Below are 19,711 nucleotides of genomic sequence, written 5' to 3' on the forward strand. Positions count from 1 at the left end.
ATCTAGTTTAATGGTCATTTACCTTTCAGTGACCTTGGTGTCAGGCAAAATTGGCAGCTCTTCTGCAAGGAATGTGCTTCCTCAATGAGGGCTTTGCAAGCTGTTTCATTTTTGGCTCTGGATTCCACGAGCTGGGATAGACACTGCTGCAATGCAAGAGACTCTCAGTCTGCAAAGAAAGGCACAGGCTCCTGCCAAAAGAAGCCCTTTTCAGTGCTGTCCTGCTGCCACTGAATTGCTGCTGGAACAGATCAGTGTTCAAAGCATCTCTTTGCTTATTGCTCAGACCAGAGTTGCAGCCTTCAAACTGAGAGAGCCTGTGCTGCTCAGAGGCAGCCCAGGAGCTTCTGTAAAATGGGTTCCATTGTCTTGGAGTAAAAGAAGGGAGAACATATCTCATCATGCAGTTAAGTGCATGCAATAAGGAGGAGCTGGTATTTCTGCCTGTAACCCCCACCCTGAAAGTCCTTATTACATCAGTAAAGATGTGATATTTCTATGTATAAGATGTGATATTTCTATGTATATCAAAGTACCATCCTTTCAGTGATGATCATCCACTCACTGCAGATGCAAATCACTCAAGTTTCCCATGGACTGTGATGCTTCTGTGCCTCTCTCCCTCATGTGATGAGAAATTCCTGTGGGTTTTATCCAGTTGCTGATGTCTTTTTGCCATGGAGAAGAACATGGCAAGAGCTGAGCTGTGATTTCTGATGGGACCCCAGGTCTGTGGCCACGCTTTTAGGGAGCTGGATCAGGGCATATCCTGGTGCTTGAGGGGACTGGATTCAGTGCAGGTATTCACAGTGACCTTGGCCAAGCCTTGTAATTTTTCTGACAGTCTAAACCTTAGAGGTAATCCCTGTTTTCTGTGAAGGGGGCTGACTTTTTGTAAGATCTGTGAAGCTCTTTGTTTGAGGTAGTGCCAGAAATATTACTTAAGTCACAAATAAGTGCTATCAAAGTTGAGAAGAGCAATATAGCAGAGGAAAAAAGTTTCAGAAAAGCATCTGAGAATTTCTCTGCCTTATGACTTAGGCTTCTGTCTGCTTCTGATCTCTCATCCTGCTGCTCACAGCCATACCATTTTGCAAATACGTCCTTGGACCTGTAACTATTGCCCCGCAGAGCAGGAATCATCTCTTTATGTGCTGTCATTTCTAAACTGCTAGGATAAGCAGAGCAAAGCCATGCAGCTTGGAGGGAGAACCATTTGTTTCAGGCTGCTTTGAGAAACCACCAGCCTGGTTTTGCCATGAGTGTGGTACATCCATACATCACCAGCACAGCATGATTGGGCTTCAGCTGAGATCAAGCAGTGACTTCCAGCACTCAGAGTCCTGAGATGCTTTAATGTACAAGAACTCTCAATTGTTTCTACCGCTGGGACCAGCTGTGATAGTGGCTTGCACAGAGGATCTTACAGACTCTATTAGCATTAATTCATTTTACTTCTCATACTCATCTGATAAATATTAGCTTGTTCTCCCTCTGGTAGGAAAGAATGAATGTCAGTGGAGGATTTTTTTTTTGCAGGTATCAGGTTTGGATTTGGAATAGCCAGCTGAAGCCAGGGAGATACTTGCATAGAAGCAGATGGCTTATAGACTGCTTCTTGCAGAAGAAGAACAAAATTAAGCTCTCTTGAGTCCCTGAATTCTGAATCCATTGAGGTCTGACAGAGTCTTTCCACTGACCTCTGTGGCCCAGGATCACATCCTAAATGAGCTGCTTTGAGTCACTGGAAGCCTGAGTTCAGCTTTGGTGGGCTGGAAAATGTAACCTACTGTATGGGCTCTGCTATTCATCAGGGCTCAGCCCTGTGTGTGTGCTAGCTGTGGATGCCTGGGAGAAGAATAAACTCATTCTCTGCAGTCTGGGGGTGGAGGAGGGAATGGGAATTGTGCCCCCTTCCCTGCAAACCCAGTGTTGTGACATCCACATGGGCAGCTGCTTCTGAAGCTTCAGATTGTGGTTAGGTGTCCCTGGTGCTGTTGTTTCTGGTACCATCAATGTCACACATCAATGTCCTGTGCAGCTGGCCTGACCAGCAGGACCTGACCTCAGTTTGAATTTTCTGAAGTGGGCCACTGAAGCAGATGAGTTTAGCAAGGCTGTGATTTACCATGGGGAGCTTCCTTAAACTTGGAAGAAACAGGGTCCCTAAAGCTTTAGAGAGGCCAGTTGTGAGTAGGTTTGACACCATTCATTGCTTATTGAAATCCAGCAGTGTTATCAGCAAATGCTACCTGCTTCCTCACAGCTTATGGGGGAAAATAAAAGCTTCTGTTTCTTGAGGTGATTCTTGTTTTCTCTGGGCAAAACAGAAGCTAGCAAAGACCTTTGAGTTAACACAACATGATGTAGGTGTTTTCCATTCCCTGCTGCTCCTAAATCAGACCAGAAGAGAATTGATTTGGTGTAGAGGGTATAGAATGAAGTGTGAATAACTACAAGTTGGTTGGTTCCTCTGGAGCTGTTATTGACTGATCTGGAGTCATTTGGCTGTTTTACAGTCAGCCTGGTGAAGATTAATTCAGTTTGAGAGCAGTAGCAAGTTTTTTCAATTAATGGCCAGCAGCATAAACCTTTACAGTGTAATTTATTTATCAATCTTCTGATGTGCTTTTACCCCAGGAAGGTTGCCTGGTGGCTAAAGATGGGTGAGTAGGAAGGTGATGGCTTTCTCCTGCATTTAAAAAAGTGACCTTAAATGTGGTAGCTCTTTAACTAGAACTGCTCAGATGCTTTGTGTTATGAATCCAAAGTGTTAACACTTTTCTGTGGAGTGAGCTGTGACTCACAGGGGTTCCATGGGATCAGTGTGGGGATGCTCTGAGTACAGGGAAGGGAGCATTAATTACCCATCAGCTCCCTGTGGAGTGCTCAGGGGTCATTGCAGGGTGGTGGTGGCCCAGCCAAGCTTCACTGCCCATCCCTGCAGCCCCTCAGCCCCAGGGAGCCATGGAGGGGGGCAGCAGGGCAGCCTCCAGAGGGGAGGAGCAGTCCCAGCTGGGTTTGGGATGTTTTTCCCACACGCTGTCCCTCCCTCCACATAATAATGCTCTGTTATTTCCTCCTCCTGCCCCTGCTGCTAATTAGCCCACGATGAACTCTAGTGTGAACAAAAGCAAGCAATTAAGAATCTGTTGCTGCAGCGTGAGCCCTGTCAGGGCAGTGATTTGTTGGTGGCAGGGCTGTGCTGCACCTCCTCGGGAGGAAAACAAACCCATTAGGCTGGCTCAGCTGGGCAGTGCCTGTCCCACTGCTGGCTCTGGGTGTGCAGGGGTGTCTTGGGTGCAGCAGGGCCTCCTGAGGTTCTGAGAGGTGCTGCTGAGTCTTGTGGCTTCAGTTTCACATGATACAGTGGGTCTGTGGTCACTGCCCAAGAAATGTGGCTGGAGAAGTTACTGGGCTGTGATTTATGGATGTGAGGAGGTGGGGATTTTTTTTCCTTTTCTTCTTGGGATACCCACATAAACATTTTCAGATTAATGCAGACAGAGAAATAATGGTGGAATGAAACATAAAATTGTTGAGTGGTTTGTGCTGGAGGGTACCTTAGAGATCATCTAGTTCCAGCTTCCTTGCCATGGGCAAGGACACCTCCTGCTACACCAGACTGCCAGGGCCCCATCTCCCCCAGATAAGGAGGAGGCTTACAAAGAAGAAGCAAAAACCAGGATTTTTGGTAGGTCCCAGGCCAAATGAGGTTTGAATGATATTTGCCAGGACTCAGGGTGCATGTATGAAGACCTTGCAAACTGCTTTAGTGTAATCTCAGCCCCAGTGCTCAAAATCTCTTCAGGTTGTCTTTGCTTGAGCAAGAAGTCCAAATGGAAGGAGAACAGGTATTTATATGGGGTTTCACTGATGTGTGAACAGACTAAGGGAAGTTGGAGATTTTTCGGTTTGAGACTCACCTTCTTTCCAAAGCTAGAGGCAGAATTCAAGCTGGAAAATTAAATATGAACTATTCCTGGGCAGAAAAAGCAAAGGATTTTGGAAATCATGGAATTAACATATGTCCTCTTTTGACACACACCAGCCAGCTGCTTTGTCAACAGTTGTCTCTCTTTCTGTTTTAGCTCTCGAGCAGCTGCTCACAGAACTTGAAGATTTTCTGAGGATACTGGACAAGGAGAACTTGAGCAGCACTGCTGTGGTGAAGAAGAGCTTTCTCTCTGACCTTCTGAAAGTCTACACCAAGTCCAGTGGTACAGATGAGGAAAACCAAGGACGGGGTGCTGGGCTGTCATGGGAATTGCTATGGGGCCTGAAGCAACATTTTCCTGGCAGCTGGTGGGAATGGGAGACATGAAAATTAGAAGGAGAAAATGAAACTGAGTTTATTTTTGCAGTGACCTCTAATTGCTTATGTAAAATTACTATAGTTATGTGTCCAGCTTTACAAGCAAAGGATTCCCAAGATTCCTGATCCTTTCTGTTTTCTTTATTAAACCTTAAGTTTATTTAATCCACTTTGTAAGATACACAGGATGTACTGTTTGGCCAAGTTAATGTTTAAGTAGAAATTTTAACTTAACGGAATTTCCTGACCATAAAGCACTTAATTTTTCTGCTTTTTATTATTGCTTAGGGTTTTTCCTGCAGGTTGCCTCAACCAAATGTGCTCAGCAGAGACACTTTTTACATCTGCCTTTGTGGAAAAACTTAGCAGTGTGAAAGCAGCATGTGGGTAAAGAGTTCACTTTCCCCTTTGTTTTGCAGGTGGTGATGAGGAGTATATTTATATGAACAAAGTGACAGTCCATAAACAGCAGGGTGACCAAGAGAAACAAGACAAAGGTAGGGAGCTGAAGATTAATGGTTTCACTGTGTCTCAGGGGATGATGAAGGCACACAAGGTTACAGCCTTGCTCTGGCAGCTCTGAGGGCTGAAGCAGCTGCTGGTTGTGGAAGGGCCATTTTCATAACATTCCCTTGGAAATAGTGGTCCTTGCCAACACTGTGAGGTTATTCCTGGAAGTAGCACTTTGGAGGTCTTTATTTTGGGATAAAAATGTTGCCTTCTAAGGCTTGAAGCTCCAGTGCCTGAAATATTCAAGGAAGCCTTCATGCTTTCTTTGGCCACAAAGCAAGTCACTTTTTGCATCTTTGAGGCCTTGAAAGTGTATTTCTGGTTTGCTGTGCTGCTCTGCCCAGAGGGCCTGTGCTGTCACAGCCTTGTGAGGTGAGTTTGGGCTCAGCCCTCGCCATGTGCAGGGGCAGAGCTCCTTCATCTCCCAGGGGTGTGGGAGCTCTGCAGAGTAAAGGCCGAGGAATCAAACCTAGCTGAAATACTCATTTCCAATTTAGTTTTTCCAGGTTTTGGATTTGTAACACGGCAAAGAACATAATTGTCTAAAAATGTTCTTCCTCTTTGAAGTTCACCGTGAAAGGGGCTGCTGATATTTGCATGGAGGGAGAGAATTAGTGACACACATTTTTAAATGCACACCTAGTCAGGGGCTGATCCTGCCCCAGAGTTTCCAATGCAGAGGGATGAGACAAGGACTCATCAGAGCAGCCTGCTGCTGATGTGCTGGTCCTGCAATAGTTAGGATTGTCTCACTTCCACCATTGTTTGTTTTGGTTTTATTTCTTTGTGGTGGGTTTGTTTTTTTTTTTTTTGTTTATTTGGTTTGATTTATTCTTTAAACTACCTGCAGCCAAACTTGGGCTAACTTCAAATGCCTCTGAAGACAGGATGTCCTCCCAGCTGACACGTGCAGCCCCAGTGTGACCTCCAGACAGGGTGATGCTGTAATGCTCTATAATGGGATCACACAGCCTCCCAGCAGCTGAGCAGCCACAGAAACATCTCTTTATATAAGTTCTCATTTGGGTGGGTAAAGCAAAGCTTGCACTGATCCACCATGCTCAAACACAGGGGAAATTTCAGACAATTTATTTTTAGAGGCAGTTCTTTTGTTTCAGACTTTTCCCTATCAAGGCCGTGACCCTGCCCACTCAGTCACTCCCTGTGGGACCTGGCACTTCTCTCTTTCTGTTTTCAACAACTTCCTATTCCAAGTAAAACTGCTGAGTTATTTGGAATGCTGGAGTCAGTGAGACACAGGTGTGGGGTCTCTGCAGCTGGGTGCAGAGCCCTGGTCCTGCCTCTGTGCCTCGATGGAGAGGTGCCTGCAGGTTCAGGTTGAGTGGGTGGAGGGGGCCCAAGTGCCCACTGGTGTGATATTGATCTTCCAGTGATGACACAACTCCCTTTGTCCCTTTTATCTACTGCAATTCCATGTCTATAATGGGACTGGGGACAGACTTCTGAGCCTGAGCTGACGGGATATCTTGTGCTCTGCAGAGCTCCAGCAGCACAGGGTGAAATGCTTTCCAAAGCCCATCACCTCCAAAAATCACCACTCCAAACTTTAAAATAGACAATTTCTGCACAAAAATGTATTTCTCTGCTCCTCATATCTACTTGCAATTCCAGTGGTTAGGATTTAAGCAGAACAGACACAGCTTTTGAGATGCCTTCCTGTGGCCCAGTAATTGAGTTCCCTGCACTGGGTGATGAAGGCACCATCATTTATGGACCTCATTTACCTGAGAGATGCAGCAAATCTCTACCCAAGTGCACATGGCTCTTCAGTGAGCCAAATGCCATCTCCTCCTGGAAGTCAGCACACAGGGGCAGGAGTTTGGGAGGTGGGACTGGTGTAAAGGGCTCCTGGTGTGGCCACAGGGATCCTCTTATCCCAAATGCCAAGTGACATTCACTTTTACAAGTAACAGAGAGCACAGATAAGTAACAGCTAATACAGATGTGAATTTCAGCAGGATTTTGGATGGTTTTTCTTTTTCCTTCCTTCTTCTAAGTCCTCTTCAAGCTGCAGCTTTTAGAGAGGCATCTTTATCAGAGGACACCTGCAAAATGTCAATGCTTGTCTAGGGAAAAATATTCCTGCCCTCCCACCCCAGTAGGGGAACAGTGTGTGATTTGTGATGCTGGCCTGTGTGGCTGGAGAAGGAGGGGGTACATCCATCACTGCACTATCTCAGAGGTCATGGGATCTGGGCACTCACTGAGGCCACCCAGGAGCTCTGTGGTAGGAGAAGGGGATTGAACATAAGTTTTCTGAGCCTTCAATGTCCCCTCCAGATAGTAAATCACTCTGCATCCAGCTGCTTGGAAAATGTGACTTTCCAGAGGCAGACAGGGATCACCTGGAGCAGTTCTGCTGCAACATGCCACGTGTTTGGCCTGGGCTGCTTCAAGAGCAGCCCTCCCTTGAGCAGTGATCACATAAGCCACTGTGCTCTTAGCTGGGCAGCCACCTTTGCAGCTTGCCCTGGGAGCAGGGAGGTGATGGACGCATTTTTGGGAAAGGTAGCAGAGGAGCACATCACTGACCTGTCTGCTCACAGCAGCAGGGGTCAGAGCTGGCAAGGACTGAACTGCCATGGGTTTATAGACACTGTGTGCTGTCTGCCCATGCCGCTTCTCCAGACCCTTTAAAGTCTCAGCAGTGGGTCTGGCCTTCACAGTTTTCCCTCCAGAAGGAAAAAGATGCCCTAAAACCAGAGGTCAGCTGGGTCTGCCAGTGCCATGTTCCTGGCCATGGCCTGAAATGCTGTGTTTGCCCTGCAGCCCTGCCTGTCATTGTCACTGTGCTCCCACTGGAATAGCATCCTGCTGCTCCAGCACAGCCCAGGGCAGCAGGTGCTCTGCTGGGAGAGGCTACATGCAATCTGTGTCATTGTTTCTGCCTTGCAGTGCTGGATCAGAAGAGCTCCCTGACCAATGGAGACTCAGGACTGCATCTGTCACCTCCTCAGAAGAGCCTGCCAGACCTCCCCCCTCCAAAGGTAAATCCCTCACACCCTTTGCTTTTCCCTGCCTCCCCCTGGGGCTCTGAACCCCTTGAGACTTTGCTGTTGTCAGGTCCTGTGCAACACAGGCTGGGTGGAAACACCACTGCCTGTGTATGATGATGAGGCAAAGAATCCTGGTGAGTTTTATTTTAAAAATAATTACAAAATATTGAGCGAGGCATTTCCAGCTGCATGTTTCATCTTTACAAAGACTGTGGGTCAATGTGTGGTTGGTGCAGCTCCTGGGCTGGCTGGACATCCAGGAACCCCTCTGGTACCCAAATCTTGTGCACAGGTGGAGCAGGCAGCTCTGGGAGCTCCCCTTGAGTGCAAACTGGGCTGTGCTCCCTGCCAGGGAGACCGACACCCATTGCATGGGCTCAAGGAAGGAGCAGAGAGGTTTTCAAAGAAACAGAGGTGGTGATGACTCTCAGCTGCTGCTTTGGAAATCTCTCCTGGGTTGTAAGTCAGCTATGCCTGGGCTGCTGACATGATCTTAGAAAAGCCAGGAACCCCTCAGCTGCAGGAAGATCCCTGGACAGTACCAGGACATCCCTTGCTGCCAGAGCCTTTCTCAGCTTGGGCATTGCCAGAGGTTTGGCAACACCTGGTGCTGTCTGCACTGGGTGCTGGGGCTGTTGTGGGTGTGCAGTCCACAGGTCTGTGAGGAGGAGCTGCTGGCTCTGTGGGTTTTTCTGTAGGGCAGCTAAATCCCATTGTCAGTTAAACCCCATTGTCTCTGTGCCAGGAGCCAGCCCAGCTGTCCCAGGCTCAGGTCGTGCTCCAGCCCCTGATGTTGCTGTTCAGCAGTTGGTGCTGTGTGGGAATTGCTGTGAGCTGGGATTTCAGGATGTGAAGGGGAAGGAGGGCAGAGAGCAGGCATGGGGAGGAGGAGGAGGAGGCATGGAGGAGGATGGGGTGGTGCCTCCATCAGCCACAAAGGAGGATCTGTTCTTTTCCCAGGAAGGAGGATGCAGGGTGAGGCACCAGGACTTTGGCCCAGGGATCTGTGTGGCTCAGCTGGAGTTAGCTGGAGGAGCTGGAACAACAAGGGCTAGGATGGGGTGCAGCTGACAAACCCTAGGATGCAGTGTGATTGCCTTGGGAGCTGCTCCAGCCCCAGAGGGCTCTGCCCATGCAGATGGCTGGAGCTGGAGGGCCTGGCAGCAGTGGCCAGAGCAGGAACCTCTGTTTATCTCTGTATTTCATGGTGGGCAGGAGGTGGAATGAGGGCACCAGTGGGGAAGCAGCAGCCAGGTGTCCCTAAGGCATTTCTCTTGAGCTTGGTGCAGCCCAGCTTTCTGACTGGGCAATCAGGAAGTTAAATCAGGGATTAAAAAATTCCCCCCCAAAATAAGGGAATTTAAACAGAAATAGTCTCAGATTTCAGCTGAGAAGGGCACCTGTCCTCTCCCAGACCTGTGCTGGGAATTTCCTTCTCCCAGCTGCTTACCACTGGAATTAACCTCCCTTGGATGCAGCAGCCAGGTACCTCCTCATGTGAGCATCTGTGTGTCAGTGAGCTTTGGCAGCAAAGATATCTGAGTGTCCTTCAGGGATTAGGGCTGGGGAGAGCTTTAATGAGTGGAAATTGCTGTTAGGGGGAAATGGATCTTCCCTTGGATTTGCAGCTCCCAGGGCAGGCAGGAGCCACGGCCAGCTGGGCAGTGGAGGGTGAACACAACTCCTTGCACAGAAACTGAGAGGTTAGGAGAGGAATTCAGATTTGATCTGTTTTTGCTCTGCAGATTTTTCTGTGGTTTGGTGGCACTCAGGCATCCTGTGGTGTTGCTCTATACTTGCCTTTTGAGGCATGGAAGAAATATGGTGATAAAGCTCTCCACAGCCAATTGTCCCTGGCAGCCACTGGGCAACCCAACAGGGATGGCCCACCTGGATCCCACTAATTCCTTTGGATTTGTCCCAAAACAACCTTTAAACAATGAGTTCTGCAGGCCTTGGTGACTTCTCCTGTGCTGCAGCTCTGCCTGTTCCTGCAGGCATCCATCCCCAGGGAAGGTCCTGTGGTAGGGATGCAAACAGCCAGGGTGGTGATATTTGCATGCTCATTGGGCCATAATGCAACAGGCAAATGTTCTGCAAGGGCCAGTGTGGGTAAATAATTACATTTATAGCCTGTGACTGAAGTTAGAGAGTAAACCACACGCCTAGGGAAAGAGGAGACAAAACAAATACCTTCTGGTCAACCAAGGTGCACCCTGTAGGAAACCTCATTGTCTGTAGGACACCAAACAGAGCAGCCCCTTCCCTGGCAGTTGTGGATGGTGTTGAAAAAACCCACAGCATTTCTTTGTGTAGGCAGTTTCTTTATGGTCACAGCACAAAGGGAGCTGGCTGCACAGGAGGCCACCACAGATGGCAATTACAGACACATTTCCTAGCCAGGGAAGGGATTAGGTAAAGCCATGGAATGCCTGGGTTTGTTTTTGTTTCTTTAATGCAACACATTAGGACAAGAAATTCCTAAACCTTTTAAGTGTTTGGAAGGCAAGTGTTTTCCAGCAGTGTTCTACGTGCCTCTGGAAGGAAAGTTCAGGCTGCTCACAGCATCTGGCAGACCCACATGAGGAATTTTAACACTGGGGAAGTTTGGGAGGTTGGCAGAGCCACAGGCAGCTCGTCCAAGTGGGAGCAGACGTGTGGCTTTGGTGTGGCCCGGGTTCCTCACTCCCAGAGCCCAACAGCTTCCCTTTGTGGGCAGCTGTTGGCCAGAAAATCTCTCCCTTCAAAGCCTCGTTTCTGCTTCTCAGCACCAGAAGCTGCTGGTGGAAACATCCAGGGCAGGATGGGCAGCTTTGCACCTGCATTTGATGGTGCTGGCATGACCTGCAGATGGGCTGGTCCTGCCATGCTGGTGCACAGCTGGCCTCTCTTCCCCAGGGGGCAATTGTGGGCAGAATTCATTATTTTCATGATTTGTGACCTTCAACACTGCTGTCTCTGCAAAGAGACCTGCCCCTCCTTCTGGGGGAGTGGGGTTTAACCCTGGGCATCCTGGCAGGGTTTGCACAGCTTCAGCCAGGGCAGCTGAAGCCTGACAGGACAGAGCATCCTGTTGTCAGGTGGCTAAGGGTGGTTAAACCTCATTGGGGAGCAGGGAAATGCTGCTGTCAGGTCAGGGTGGGAGGTGGGATGCCAGGTATTTGGGAAGAACACAAGCTCTGTGCTCTGATCTGTTCATGCTGCTGCTCTGCTCTCTCATGACCAACATCTCTGTGAATCACCTGAAAAGTAAAAAGTTTGTTTCTTCACATTTTCTCCCTCATGTACTGATATTTCTAAAGGATCAAGGCATGTTTTTCCTGCCAGCCCTTGCTTGTGCTTAGGGAGGGGTTTGGCAGGCGCCACAGGGATTTTCCAGCACTTGGACTCTTTTCAAAGGCTCATTTTCCATTGGTGTTGTTTATCCATTTCCTTCATTTTTTGTTAAGAGCACAATTAAAGATTCCCAATATAGTTCCTAAGGCAGAGAGTTTTTGTTGTTAGCTTCTATCAGTCAGGGACTTGGAGACACAATCAGAGACTGCTCAGGTTGTTTTCAGTGTAAAGCCAGGGTTGCACCAATTGTCCTCCCTTCTGGTTCCCTGATAAGATAACCCATATCTTATATACCCATAGCACAGAGCACCATCCCCAGGTACCATGGGCAGCTTGGGGGGGTCAGTGCAGCAGGCAGAAATCTCAGTTCAGGGTAAGGCTGATGGTTGCAATTGCTGCTATGAGTTGATCTTCCCAAGCAACATGAAAGAAAATAACATTTATGATGCAATTATACAGTAATTTCAATTTATATTTGAGCTAACTGTACCACATCTAAAAGATTTCATCCACGGGGATGAATTGAGTACTAAAAAAAGGGGGAAAGGATGTCCCATTGTTTTGGTGGATCTGGTTCTATCTTAAATCATGTTTGTTTTATGTGTTTGTTCTGCAGATTCTCGAAACAAAACAACCAGCAGTCCCCAAGATTGAATCCCCAGAGGGATATTACGAGGAGGCTGAGCCCTATGACATCTCTGTAAATGGTATATCCCAGCTAACCCTTGGGAGGGGCTTTGTGGGGGAGATGGAGGACTTGAGACTCATGAGAATCAGTAAATGAAAGCATAGATATTTCCTACAGCTTTTGGGACAAATTTGTTTTCTGCTGCTCATCACACTTGATATTACAGACCTAATGCTAGCTGGAAAGCAAAGACTTCTGAATTGCTCCAATTTTTAACTTTCCTGTAGAAGTTAGCAATATGATTGGGTCAATATATTGTCAGTGTAAAATGTTAGAAACCGTTGTGGGTCCTCTTTGTTTTGGTGGTTTTCTGGCAGATAGGCTGCAGCCAAACACAAGTTTGTATTCAGGACTGAGTGGTGAAGTTCTGGTGGCTTGCATTCGTGTCCTAGTGCTCTAATTGTCCCCTTGGGGCTCAAAATCCATGGCTCTGCTGCTCTGTTAGGAGTGATAACCATTTTTATAATTGGCTCTTTATTCAGCTGTCTCTTGTGGCAGTTTAGCCATCTGTAAACTTGGTTAGAGAGCCACACTTGGTGTGAGGGGAGAGCATGTGGGTTCCATGCTCACACCCTCAGTGCCTGGGACAGCACCCCAGCCATGTCCTGGAGCAGGTCCACCCTTGCCTGTCCCCTGTCACCCCTCTTGGAGGAGCTGCTGCATGCTGAGCTCCCACATTCTCACTTTTTACATGTGTTCCTGCATCCTTTTGTTGAACACCCTTCACTGAGATTGCCTTCCTGTGATCTGATAGCAGAGCTGATCTTGTCATCGCTTTCTAATCCATTTAAGCCCACACGAGACAGATCCTATCACCCTCTGCAGGAGCAGATCTCTGCTCATCAGCCTTGGCTGCAGCACAGTGTGTGGCATGGGCACAGCTGAGTGGCAAGAGTTAGGGCAAGCAAAGGGGGTTAAGGGTGACAGATTTGGATCTAAAGCCTTGGCTGTTGGATCTGTTAATCTGAAATTAACACCTTATACAATGCTTCTAGCTCTGCTTTCTAAAGCCAGTGAGTGGGATTCAGACCCTATAACTCATAAACCAGCCTCGTGATTTATTTGAAAATTTGAGTTAGTCACACCTAAGTGATCCAGTCTGCCTGTAAGCATTCACACCTTCCTGAACAATCAGTGGAAAAGCAGAAACTACCTCTCACAATATGCAGGGGAAAAAATGAGATGACTTTTCTACAGCACAGGAAGGACATGGACCTGCTAGAGTGGATCCAGAGGAGGGCCACCAAAATTGCCAGAGGAAAGGAACACCTCTCCTGTGAGGAAAGGTTGAGAGAGCTGTGGTTGTTCAGTCTGGAGAAGTCTCTGGGGACAAGAGCTGATAAGGGAGCTGATAAGAAACATGGGGACAAACTTTAATAGGGCACCTAGTGACAGACAGCAGATCAAAGGGGGCTCATAGCCTACCTAAAAACTAACAAGCTTCAACCTTTTTATTGAAATTGAGCCACCCTGCAACCAGAAATTGAAGAATTATGATGTCCAATGCACAGCAGACAGAACCAAGCAGTAAAGTGCTGCTGGGTTGAACAGTCATGGGAAGCACATTGGATGTGCTGGATGGCACATGGAGTGGGGCTTTCTGAAGTTTGGGTGAGCTTTGAGTCATCCAGGGCAGGGGCCTTCTATGCAAATAATTCATATTCAGGTGCAAATCTAGTTTAACAGATAGTACAGAATAATAAAACTTTAGTGAAAAGTAGCATAAACTTAAATATTGCCCGACATTCCCAGCTTCATCTGGGAGAAGCTGGGTCCCCTTCAGCCCCAGTGTGAACTACTGGGCTTTGAAGCTCTGTGTCAGTGAGCAGGAAGATGAGATGGTGCCCAGCTCAGATGGGAAGAGGTTCAGGCTCATTGAGGCCAGGGTGAAAGGTGCTGTTCAGTGCAGAGGAGAGATCCCCCAAGCTCTGCCCTGTGTTTGCTGGAAGGCTCTGGGTCCTGTGGCTGAGGTGAGGGCTGTGATGCCCTGAGAGTGAAGCCCTGCTGCAGCCTCATCCCCATGCCTGCAATGTGGGATAAAGGAGATTTCTTTCCCCCCTGCTGCACATGGGGAAAGTGGATAAATTGTTAAGAGCCATGGCATAAAAAGGCACATTCTGGATTAGCTGGAGTACAGCCATGGATCCATGTGCTTGTGTTATCCAGGCAGCTCCAGAACTCACCCTCAGATCAGAGACTTGGCTGGCAGGAATGATCAGTGCACACCCAGCTCCCACCTCTGCTTTTCCTTGGTAACCTGCTGCTCTGAGATGCAAATACACCCACCACCCACCGAAATCTAGGTCAGTCAGATGCCCAAGGAAATGAGAGATGAGAGCTCTGCAAAAAGAGAAAAGCACAAATGATGGGAGCACTGTCCAAGGGAGGCAGCTCTGAGAGGCTCTCTGTAGCACCAGCAGGCTCTGTGTTTTCCTGAGCATGGTCACAGCTGCAGGTGGGGACAGGAGCCTGTGAAAGCAGCAGAGATGGGGCAGAGGATGCCACTGATTGCCCAGCGCTGAGGAGTGTGGTGCCTTTGCATCCTGGGATTGCTCAGCCACTGCAGACCCGACCACATCCCTTCTACACAAACCTCCTGGTGTGCTACAGGGTCTGCTTTGTGTGAGGAGGAAGGAAGGAAGTATGGTGAGAATCTCTCATGTGCTCTTTGGCAACCTCACCTTGGAGGTGGTTCCTGGGGGCTGAGCCAGCAGGAGGAGCAGGGAGAGATGTGGAGCAGCAGGTACATGGCAGGAGAGGCTGTGGGGGCTCAGGAGAAGGTGAAGTGTGTGTGCTGTGCAGAAGGAAGCTGGGCAGTGATGCTGGTGCCCTGCTTTGCCTCAAGAGATCAGGCGGCAGCATGAAGGCAATCCTGCAGGTCACTGTCCTGCTCATTGTTTCAACAAGCACAAGCTATCCCATCCCATCCCATCCCATCCCATCCTATCCCATCCCATCCCTCCCCCTACCCCACTCTGTGCCCTATCAGGTGTCAGTAGTATTTGTACCTGTCCCACACAGAGGTGCTCACTGCTAGCAGATGATCTGCGACCTTGGTGTGACTGCTGTTGCTCAAGGGCAGTGTGGACGTGCCTGGATTTGCCCGGGACAAAGATGCCAAAGCCTGGCCCCAGTAATCCCCGAGCCCTCTATGCCTTTCCCCACAAGCTGGATAGGAGGGGTGGCAGTCCAGGAAGCTGCTGGTGGTCTTCCATAGAATCATAGAATGGCCTGGGTTGGAAGGGACTTTAAAAACCATCTTGTTCCATCCCCCCTGCCATGTACAGGAGCACCTTTCACAGGACCAGGCTGCTCAGAGCTCCAGCCAGCCTTGCCTTGAGCACTTCCAGGGCTGGGGCATCCACAGCCCCTCTGAGCAACCTGTGCCAGCTCCTCATCATGTTTGCAGTCAAGAATTTTTTCCTGAACTCCAAGCTAGACCTAGACTCTCTCAGTTTGGATCCATTTACCCTTGTCCTGTTGCTGTAAGCTCTTTTGAGAAGTCCCTCTGTGGTACTTTCTGTCAGTGTTACAGCGTGAGCCTTGGAAGACACCCATGTGTCCCCAAACAAATGGGCGTAGTGAAGTCAGACCAAAATAGGAACACGACTAAAATAAGTGGGTGCACTGCCAAGAAAGGACATCAAAGCAAGCCTCCAGATGGGCTGAGGAGATAGAGCTTTGGTGCACCATCAGAGGTGGGACTGTGAGACACTGCAGCAAACCGGGGGTGGATTAATTAAAACCAAGCAAGCGGGTGACTCCGCTGGGTCTCGGGGTCCATCTTTCATCAGCAGCACTCCCACCCCTCCGCTGGGGATGCTCTGCCTTTCATTTTCCAGCTCCAGCAGAGGCTGCTGCTTCCCTTCCCTCTTGGGCTGAAATGTGTTAAAGCCTTATCAGCAGCCTTTGCATAATTGGAGGGTGCGATAAGGAGTGAAACCGGGAGAGGAGCAGCCCCGTGGCTGCCAACTGAGCAATCATTGTTCTGGCTGAAACAGCTCATCAGCCCTGGCTGCTCTTAATTGCGATGGTGAAGATTCTGTTTTAAAGGGAATTGCCTTGTTTGAGGGGATGGGTTGAGAACGCTGTCCCTTTATGAAATCTCAGCGTGCAGGGATGGGACAGCCTCACTGGCCGAGGGGATTGGTGCCCTTGTTCTCTGCATTTGCTTATCTGTGGCTTTCTCTCTTTGTCTCCCTTTCTCTTTCTTTTTGACTGTGCAGGTCTTTTTGGTAGGCTTGCTGCGGCTGGACCCAGGCCAGGGTTGCAGGTTACTGAGGGCGTTATTTATGCCACAATAACTATGGGTATGGCATGCTTTCCAAACCTGAAGTGCCTTTTTCAAACAACAACAACAAAACCAACCCAAAAATACCCCCCAAAAGCTCAGTTTTAGGAAAGATTATCAGGTATCTCCCCCTGGATTTGCCTGTTACACGCATGGAGGATAACCACCTCTCACTGTTTTGCACAATGCATTATTTTTGGTGGCTTTCCCTGTGCTCAGGATGACAATGAAGAGAACTTTCCTAGCCTTTATTCCCCTTTATTCTGGTTCTGTCACTGGTGTGGAGCTGATAATGTGTGGTAATGCTGGCTGTATCGACAAGTAGCTGTTTGGTGAAGGATTGAAGGTACTCCACTTAGGCAGAGTGGGAGTATAAGATGCTCTGAGCTTCCTGCATCATGGCATTGATTTAGCTCCCTGGGAGCTCATGGGAAGACCCACAGGAAAGCAGAGGTGGCTTTAGATAAAGACATCCAGGCTTGTGGCTGCCACTGGTGCCTGAGCTGAACGATTTGGGACTGAGTGAGCCTTAGTAGTGACCACAGGGTTGTCACAAGCCACCAGGCAAGGCTTGTCCCCATTTGCTAGGTGCACAGCCTGGTAAATGCCTTTCCTTCATGAGGCTGTAGCAGTGTCACCAGACCAGCAGCTCTTCAAGCAGGGAAGAGCTCATCTCATGAGGAACCACACTTGGGGTTGCGGTTGATGCACAGAAGAGCATCCAGGGCTTCTCAGGAGTAAGGTGGCAGCCTGAGACCTGCTCCTTAGGTGGGGGCACCAGAGACTCCCAAAAGAGGCCAGAGGGCCCATGTGGAAAAGGAGGGAATTTTGGAAAATGAGGTTCCCTTAGGCATCCTTGCTGCTGCCTATGGAAGGGGTAGCAGTGCAGAGGTCCAGCTCCTTGGTGTCTGTAGGTGAGAAACACCTGCACTGTTACTCCATGTGAATTTCTGCCTGAGGACAAGGTTCTGCATAGTGGGAATGCACTGAGGTTTCCCATAAAAGTTTTCCCATAAAAGATGGACAGTTTGATACATTGAGGGCTTGGAGATGTGCTCCATTCAGAGACTTTGCTTTTTAAAAAGTTTTTTTAATTGGTGAAGTTTTGATCACTTGAGGGAGGTTGTAGAGTGAAATTTCACTGGGTGTAAGAGTGTAGCTTTGTTACTGCATCTCAGTTCCTTTTATTTAAAGAACAAATAACCCCAACTGAAACATTCTTCAGTGAAGCTCCTAATGTCTTTCTCTTTTCTGGCTGCTTTTCTTCTTTTCATTTGCACAATCTGATGCTGTTATTTTTATGTAGATAGTAAGATTTGGTAAGAATCCAAATTAGATTTAATTCCAGTGAGAGAAAATTAACACTATTCCTCCATGCTATTTGATAGGACAAGAATGTAAACCCTACACAAATGGTGCCCCAATGTTCCCATATTGCTCTGTGAGCTTATGTTGTGACTTAGGGCTCTAAATGCCAGCAGAGTGTTGCAAATTCCTCTGCACTCAGGGAGAACATTTTCAGTGTTTTTGATGAGCCTGGTACCAGTGATCAGCTGAAAACTCCAAAATTCTGCAATGCTTTAGAGCTGGGTATTGAAAATTCCAACTCATCCCAGTAACATAGCAATCCATTTAAGAATGGACATAAAAAATGTTGTTACGGCTCCTCACATTTGCCACTTATGACTAATTTTTGGTGCTGCAACAGTGTGTTACTTCAAAGCTCCTTGCTGTCCCTTAAAAGCTGAGTAGAGAGAGAGGGACCTGTTAGACCAGGGGGAAAGTGAATGACATCTCAAATACAATAGATCATTGCTTGCTTCATGGCCTTGCAAATACCATTTTTACTTCTGGCATTTAGAGGACAAGGGCTGGTTGTAGCTTGCTGTTGTTGCCTTAAAAATTGTGTGTGTTTGGCTTGAAGTGGAATGTAGTAAAAGCATCTTTGGGGGGGAAAGCAGCAAACATCAGGAAATGTCTACGGGAATGTTCTCAGATTTGTGGTCAACCAAGAAGTGTCTTTTGAGTGTTTACTAACAGAGGCTATTAGGCACAAAATACTACAATGAGATCCATATTGGGCTAAAAAGAAAAAAGGATCCGTGAGGATAATTTTCTTATTAATTATCCTTCTGTAGAAGGAGAGCCTCAAAAGACACATCCCTGCACTGGAAGCTTGTGCATGTGTGAGCATGGCTGAGGGAAGCATTTGACTCAGAGGTATTCTAAAAATGGATTTAATGACAGAGCTTTGCTTTTGTTGTAGAAGATGGTGAAGCTGTTAGTAGTTCCTACGAATCTTATGATGAGGAAGAGAGCAGCAAAGGCAAGTCAGCAACCCATCAGTGGCCATCCCCAGAGGCCACCATCGAGCTGATGAAGGACGCTCGCATCTGTGCCTTCCTGTGGAGAAAGAAGTGGCTGGGACAGTGGGCAAAGCAGCTGTGTGTTATCAAGGACACCAGGCTGCTGGTGAGCAGATCCTCTCCTCTTTGTCTAAAACAATCTGTTTGTCTAAAACAATTCTGGTCACTGCTCAGGAAGGCAGTGACACCTCAGACCATGTTAAATGAGCTGTCAAAAAACAAAATACCCCTAGAAGCTTCAAAAACCATGTCCTGGAGATTTGGGGATCTTGTTCCTTTTTTAGAAGGAACGTGGGCATGGGATTGCTGAAGGGGGCACAAGGACATATTTGTGACCAAAATCACAATGCCACAAAATGTCTAGGGATACTTTTCGGGCAAACTTTTTGAGGTGGTTGAGCAGAAGGGGTTCTTACCGCGGAGGCTAACCACATACTTGATCCTGTGTCAGTAGAAGGTATTTCAGACCATGTGTGCATGCAGTCAGGTGTGTGTGTACCTGCACATCAGGGATCTCCAGGGTGTAGTCTGTGCAGACCTATTAGAACTGTAGGACTTTGCTGTGTTCAGTGCAGTCAATGCATGTGGCTGCATGACTTCATGCATCACTTGTGGGGGACTGAGTTCCTGCCAGGGAGCAAGAGGGTTCCTCCCCTGCCTCTCATCCACTCCTGCCTTCCTTCCCCAGTGCTACAAGAGCTCCAAGGACCACAACCCCCAGCTGGACGTGAATTTGCTGGGCTGCACAGTCATTCACAAGGAAAAGCAAGTGAGGAAGAAGGAGCACAAGCTGAAGATCATCCCCACAAACGCTGATGTCATCGTGCTGGGGCTGCAGAGCAAGGACCAGGCAGAGCAGTGGCTCAGGGTCAGTGACACCTCCAGGATTTGTCCCACTGGTGCTCCCATGCTTTGCTGGGAGAGCAGATCTTATCTCAGCCCTGTCCTTGCATGCTCTGGCTCCCTTGCTCGCTGCAAGCCTTTATACAAATATACCACTTCATTTTCATGTCCTGGGAACAGATTCTTCCTGCACTCCCTGCTGCCTTCAGTGTACTGGAGGCCACGTGGGGACCTCCCAGCCCAGCTGCTGTGGTGGGGGAAATGTCTGGGCTGAGGGCAGGGGTAGATGTAGCCCTTCCCATGGGACAGCAGCAGGAGGAGGAGCCTCCTGGAGCCCAGAAGGGC

General features: G+C 48.4%; 1 protein-coding gene across 2 annotated transcripts in view; it reads left to right on the forward strand.

The window, feature by feature from the left end:
* The window catches only part of AFAP1L2 (actin filament associated protein 1 like 2), a 64,237-nt gene that overhangs the window by 35,197 nt on the left and 9,329 nt on the right, over positions 1-19,711 (forward strand). Inside the window, exons 2-7 of one of the 2 annotated variants that reach the window (XM_059476997.1) lie at positions 4,092-4,220; positions 4,735-4,812; positions 7,742-7,833; positions 11,795-11,885; positions 18,424-18,629; positions 19,212-19,391. In XM_059476997.1, coding sequence (XP_059332980.1) covers positions 4,092-4,220; positions 4,735-4,812; positions 7,742-7,833; positions 11,795-11,885; positions 18,424-18,629; positions 19,212-19,391 — 776 coding nt within the window. The remainder of the gene's footprint in view (positions 1-4,091; positions 4,221-4,734; positions 4,813-7,741; positions 7,834-11,794; positions 11,886-18,423; positions 18,630-19,211; positions 19,392-19,711) is intronic. The other variant, XM_059476998.1, reaches the window with a different exon arrangement.

This window comes from Ammospiza nelsoni, chromosome 8 (assembly GCF_027579445.1).
Source record: "Ammospiza nelsoni isolate bAmmNel1 chromosome 8, bAmmNel1.pri, whole genome shotgun sequence".
NCBI classification, from domain to species: Eukaryota; Metazoa; Chordata; class Aves; order Passeriformes; family Passerellidae; genus Ammospiza; species Ammospiza nelsoni.